Below are 6511 nucleotides of genomic sequence, written 5' to 3' on the forward strand. Positions count from 1 at the left end.
TCTAATTTTTCCTGTAATACCAACTCAATGAAAGACCATATTAGTGAAAACAATTTCTTCATCTGTATTAGAGCCAATCCAGCAGGATTCGGCTGGATTTGCCATTGCATCATGGATTACACAGTCCAAGGCCCATATCAACCTGATCCCTTTCCAACCCAAATTCTGTGAGAGAAAAAAAGTCCTCTATATGTCTTTTTTTTTTTTTAATAATCCTGCAGTCCAAGAGGCCATATCAACCAGATCCTTCTTCACCCCAAATTCTGTGGGAGAAAAAAAGTCCTCATAATCTTTTTTTTTTTATCCTGCAGTCCGACAGGCCAATAGATGGGATTTAGGCAAAGACCTGGACGGGCCTTTAGGAAAAAAGGAGCTGGGCAGACTAACAAGCCCATTCCTATAGGAAACCCAGCTCAATCCTGCTGGATTTCCCAAACAGGCCCTTAGACATTCAGAATTTCCACAGACAGCTTTTCCATATTAAAGATGGACTAACCACCAACAAGCAAGGTATCTCTCAAAACAAAGTACCAATAACTGAAAGAATGCTAATGATGCGAAATAATTTGGGCCAAAATTTATGCGACATTTTGCATTCTATGGGCAACTAAACACAACTTTATCTGCTTCAGCAATGAAGCAACTACAATTACTTCAGACAGAAATTTTGTCTATTGACAGAAATAGTTAAGACATTGACAATACAAACAAATTTATGTTCAGAAAATATGCAACACAAAAAGATAACCTTAGATGATAAACACTCTACATCAGATTATATAGCTGTGATACTTCCATGAACAGAGCTCCCTGAAAGCAGAAAGGTCAATATGGAGTTCCCATTAATAAGCAATCCAGATCCAAGCGGAATCATTGATGTCTTGTAAATGAAGTCCCAGTCAGTTACCTGACAGTTAATGATATTTTGTTAGTTCATATAGGAACATTTGGGGTCGATATAAATAAGTAATGTTGTTCTTCTACCTTTGTTTATATCAAAGTTAAGCTTGCGGGACAATGACTGATGTTGAGTTGGAAGAGCAGAATGCTGCACAAAAATAAAATGATACTCTAAGTAAAACAAGCAAAAAAGAACAACATTCTATTTGTCTATTATCTCATACCATTGGTTCATCAAGATGATGTGGGGGCAGGGAAACATTTGGAACACCACGAGGTTGAACCATCCAACTAACAAAATTGTTGGATTGTCCCTGCATGATCTGCATAGGAACACCAACAGAGCCCCTAGCGGTGCACCATGCTATGCTAGGATTTCTTACTGCTTGGGTTGCCATTGTATGGTCAAATACACCTTGTGAGGGTGTAAATGATTCCTGTAACAGATTAACACTCAGTAAGCGAACTAGAGAGGTTGTCAACTTGATTCGCTATGACATCAGTAATATAAGTAAGTGGACAAAACCTGAGCAGGCATGACCACCTCTTGACTAAAGGATGTGCATCCTGAGGGTTGCATTTGGATTGGAGTACAGTATGATGGTGTAGCATCCAGAGGATATGAAGGAACATTTGAGGACTCATTCACCATTGCTTGACCCAAAACATCAGCTTGTCCTACTTTTCCAATGAAAATTGAAATGCATGAAAAAAATAAATTATGGAAAATATTACTTAACTTTTTTTTTATTAGAAATACATACTTGTCTTTGTCTTATTCTGTGATTGCTGGTTCTGGGAAACGATGTCAACAGAACTGGAAGTGGGTTGAGTTTTCTTGTTCCGTTTCTGCTCAAGTCCTCCTCCCTTAGGGCGACCTTTGCGGCCCCGTCTTTTCTTACTTCCTTCAAATGCGTTCTGTTGCATATCATCAATGACTGTCACATCTTCCTCATCTGTCTGCCTACTCAATGGAGCAATATGTAACACATTTTCTACTTCCAACATCAGTTTCTCAAGTTCATTTTCAAATATTTGTAAGGCATCCTCAGAAAATGCACTTTTTACTGCAATAGTAATTGCCTTATGGCAAACCCGGGTATATTGCGATGTCAAAGGTTCTTGACCATCAGTGTCAGCAGCTGGTCGATGTCTATCGGACATGACCTCAACATTCGCATACTTTGTCCACCTCTTTAGTATATACCGAGATGGGAGGCTAAGAATGCTCCTAAAAAGAAGAACCTTTAATGCATGCATGCATAAGATGCCAGTAGTCTCAAACTTTTTGCAGCTACAGGTGACCATCAAATTGGATGGGTTATATTCAACAATCCCATAACAGTGTTTTTCAGGAACAGAAACTTTATAAACATCTATAGTCCCGTCAAAACCAACTTGTTCACAAAGACAAGAAAGCTGACTCTTGATCTCATCCTCAAATTCATTATATACCAACCTTGTATATGATTCTGCTGCTTCATTCAACATGGGCATATCAACCAGCAAAACTGGTTTAGTTTGCCTTGATTTGTAATCTTCATAGAGTTCCTTCTCACGAAACCGAATCAATGACTTTTGATACTGCTCTAAAAATTTGGAAAGTGGCAACTTCCTGTTGAAATTCTTTTTAAAGTGATTCTTCATGCTCTCACTCCATTTCGCTGTTGTCATGGAAGCACAAAATGAATTTTTGTGGTAAACCACTGCCCATTTCTCTCGTACTGCATATAAATCATCCAACCATGCATTTCCTGCAAGGCCATACATATTAACCAAATTGACCCATTGAGTATGAAAATCCTCTTCAGAGCCACCTTCATATATGCAATTTTTGAAATCCTTCTGAAAGTTGGGCTCACTGCTATATACATGGGACATATGTATTGCTGAATTTTGCAAAATATGCCACAAACAAAGACGGTGACATGTCTCAGGCAATGTTAAACTTACTGCCCTTGACAATGCAGGGAAATGATCTGTAAAGATTGTCTTTGGTTGTCGTCTAGACATTGCTACCATAAAGGTTTTAAATAACCAAACAAATGATTCTGTTGTTTCATCCAATAACAAAGCAGAACCAAATACCACAATTTGCTTATGATGGTTTATGCCAATGAATGGTGCAAATGGTATTTCACCCTTGTTCGTCCTATAAGTTGTGTCAAATAAGACCACATCACCAAAATAGGAGAAATCAAGTATAGAGCGTGCATCTGCCCAAAAGAAGTTGGTCACTTGTTCTCTATCATCAAGTTGTATGGCATAAAAAAAGGAAGGATCCTCTAACTGCTTGGCTTTCAAAAATTCTAAAAGAACCTGAGCATCTCCCTTTTCAAGTTCTCTCATCCTGTTGGTGTGCAGATAGGTGCTTTGATCCTTCAACAGAAACCCAACAGTTTCAGCATCACAAGCCTCTTCCACCAGAAATTCCAAAGCTTGAGCAGGTTTATCTACATCATTACCCGTTTCTGCAACATTTGGCATTCCATCACGCTGAGCCAACAACTTCCTATGAGACCTTAACAAGTGTGCTTTATGCGGGCGTACGAGTGGATGGTTGTGTTCATAGATGATTTTACTTGCAACCCATACATTATCACGACTCACTTTATACTCAATACGAGCCATGCAATTTGTTCTCACAGCTTCACGTGGTTTCTTTGTCATATGTGTACTATGCTTCTGACGAGAGCCTTCATTGCTGCACAGGAAAACTCTATTCCGTATAGTCCCATCTTTTCTTCGGCCAAGATGACCCTTCCGGACACTAAAACCCTTTCGATGAGCATATCTATTATAAAATGCATATGCTTGATCTTCTGAATGAAATACCATACCAACTTCTGGCTCCAACTGTGAGTTCCCATAGGCCTTTGATTTATCAATATTATTGGTATCTTTTACAGCTACAGAACTAGAGTCACCTTCCTTTGAATTTTGGGATATCTTCTGCACAACATTCTCTCCAGTAGAAGGTCCCTGTGACATATTATCTATCTCTGCATCATCTTTCTCCTTATCACTTTGAGAATCTTCACCAGTTTCCAGAGATCCATTATCCGAAGAAGAACCAGGTGGGTCCATTTCTGAGATAAAAATGAAAAAGTTAGCCACTAGCTGAAAGTAATTTAGAGTAGCCAACGCGAAAAACATCCATTGCAAACTAACTATTAAATCTGAGAAGGAAGCAAATAAGCAAACGAAGTGTTCCAAGCAAGTGACACAAGAAGTTTGAGTTAGAAGCAAGCATTTGTTTTGGGCACTTCTCACACGAGTCACATACAGTGCTGATGCAGGACTGTATCAATTTAAGATCAATTGATAATTGATGAAAAACTGCATCCAAAAGATAGATCACCGCACCCTATGGAAACTAAATCATCAATTAGAATCAGCAATACTATAGAAACTAACTTGCAACTCCAACAATTATAATACTCTACTCAGACAATGCATAAGCAAATGAATGCTACTGATTTCAGTGGTTTGAATAAGATAATTGCATCGCATTTCCAAATGCAATTGCTTATGAGACTCCTGATTAAACTATTACTGTGGTGCTGTCTTTTACTTATAACCACCATATATTCGAAGAAAGAACATTGAAACCCCATCTTTTGAAACCTAAGCAAAAGATTTGATAGAAAATTCCAGTTCAGTAAAACCCTCCCCCCACAACCCCCCCCCCCCCCCCGGGGCAGGGGGCACCCCACCAACCCCAACTCCAACTCCATATCTATAATTTCATACGAAGTAAACAAGTACAAGCAGCTTCTCCCAAACTCTTTGAAAAGTTCCGAAAATTGCAAACTACTGTATAAACAATTTTCAATTTTCGAACAAACAGTATAAGAAAAATAGGATAGCTAACCTTGTCTATAGCTTAGAAGATGAAATTAAAGGATGAATGATCCAAAGCTCCGTATCATGCGATGACTATTCAAATAATTATAATAAAATCGAAACAGATGCTGATTATCAAAAAAAAAAACCCACTTAAAACCCATGAGAACTTCAAAAACCAAAACCGAACCTTTCAGAAAAGAATCGCAGGAAGTGATGTTAATCTTCGATTTAAGAATTAAAAACAGAAAACTGGATGCCCCAAGCTTCAAATTTGACCCAAAAGTGAAGAAAATTATCCAAAAATTCAGGGAAAAAAAGATACCTGGATCAAAATGGAGCGGAGAAGATAGAGAACGGATTTTTTTGGATCTTCTAGGGTCCTTGGACGCCGGTGGATTGATGGAGAGTGGATTAGGGTTAGGATTGGGCGGTTTCCGCCTCCCAGCGAGGAGGAGAGGGGCAAGAACGGAACGAAGTCCTACGCGAGAGTCCGTATAGAATTCGCGTGAGGGTACTGACGAAAAGCCAAGGTCCCATCCGGCCTCGCGCGTAAATACTTACATGCGATCTCCTAGATCCGCCGTTCATTTTATCTAGAACATATCTCATCCGCTAATTTGTGTTGTGGTTTACTTTTAACGAATTGCAGGTAGGATTCACGGCCGGCCCGTGAAATGGTCCCGGCTGGTTTTTCTTCGATGGTCTTTTGTCCCTCGAACTCCCGTACAACTTCAATACCGTTGGAAGGCTATTCCATCTTCTCTCGGTCTCCACGGCTTCATTGAGTTTTAGTTATGAACCAGGATAGTTTGTGCTTGGAATGTTTGGACTAGATGCATTACATGCAACTTTGTAGAAGTTGGCAGCCAATTGATCATTGTATCCTATCATAAAATGGAGAATTTCTTGCATCCGGTGCACTTTTAGTTTAAATATCACGGACACAACTTCGATTGTAATATAATTGTGAGGGTCAGCAGATATATATTTGGCTATGTTTGATGTATTGTAAGATAATTTTGAAAAGTAGTATGTCAGATTATCATCATTAAATTATCAGTAATATTGATTACTGTATTTGGTATACACAGATAATGTTATAGTAAAATTATTGAAAATTTTGATTGATATGTTTGGTATGACAATCAGATTAACAGTAATATGAAATTAAAATTTCAAAATATCTCCAATAATTTTATCCTGATACTTTTTTTTTTCTGATGAGAAGTAACAGGAGCGATTTGATATGATGGTGGCACGGAAAAATGACAAGCCGAAGAATGTGAATGTGAGGAACCGTGGGCACTAAGGGGTAAGGAGGGGCAGCTGTGTATGGAGCCGTGGGGTGGTAGGGATGGGTATGGAAGAGCCAAGGGATGGGGTGGATAAGGGCGGAGGAGCCGCAGACTGAGGGTGCACACTGAGGGGGTGAGGGGGAGGGGGGAGGGTTAGACAATGGATTTTATATGATTTTTTTGAGGGATAATTGTATTCAAAATTTTTATTGTAATATTGTCAAAGAAGTGATAATTTGGATAGCCACTCCTCTAAGACAATCCAAATTACCTCCAATGAGGTATGAGGTAATTTGGATTGCCAATCTGAATTACCATCCAAAAAGCATACCAAATACAATAATCCATTTTACCATATTAAATTGTAAGCAATCTAGATAGATTGCCAGCTACCAAATGTAACCTTGGTTTCATATTACTTATTTATTAAGAAGATCTTAAAATCTAAATAATACCTTCCAGCTAGT

The 6511-nt window shown here is 38.7% G+C and overlaps 1 protein-coding gene across 3 annotated transcripts; it reads right to left on the reverse strand.

Moving 5' to 3' along the window:
- Positions 1–552: 552 nt before the first annotated feature.
- On the reverse strand, positions 553–5300 carry LOC105046759 (protein FAR1-RELATED SEQUENCE 5). Of its 3 annotated transcripts, none has more exons than XM_019851758.2 (6): positions 5072–5300; positions 1665–3989; positions 1427–1581; positions 1125–1337; positions 985–1048; positions 553–907 (listed from the first exon to the last, which is right to left on the reverse strand). In XM_019851758.2, the coding sequence occupies exons 2-6, from the start codon at positions 3985–3987 to the stop codon at positions 900–902; spliced, it is 2763 nt and encodes a 920-aa protein (XP_019707317.1). In that variant the 5' UTR covers positions 3988–3989; positions 5072–5300; the 3' UTR covers positions 553–899. The 3 variants fall into 3 exon arrangements, with proteins under 3 accessions (XP_019707317.1, XP_073108652.1, XP_073108653.1); XM_073252551.1 differs by having other exon boundaries at positions 1427–1578; positions 5072–5274; XM_073252552.1 differs by having other exon boundaries at positions 1445–1581; positions 5072–5274.
- Between the last annotated feature and the right edge of the window lie 1211 nt (positions 5301–6511).

This window comes from Elaeis guineensis, chromosome 2 (genome assembly GCF_000442705.2).
Source record: "Elaeis guineensis isolate ETL-2024a chromosome 2, EG11, whole genome shotgun sequence".
Taxonomy (NCBI): domain Eukaryota; kingdom Viridiplantae; phylum Streptophyta; class Magnoliopsida; order Arecales; family Arecaceae; genus Elaeis; species Elaeis guineensis.

Coding starts and splice junctions, on each gene's coding strand:
- LOC105046759 (XM_019851758.2), bottom strand. CDS start 3,987: ATGGACCCACCTGGTTCTTCTTCGGATAATGGATCTCTGGAAACTGGT. Junction 1,338..1,426: donor AGGTGGTCATGCCTGCTCAG/GTTTTGTCCACT, acceptor AATCTGTTACAG/GAATCATTTACACCCTCACA. Junction 1,049..1,124: donor ATCATCTTGATGAACCAATG/GTATGAGATAAT, acceptor ATTTTTGTGCAG/CATTCTGCTCTTCCAACTCA.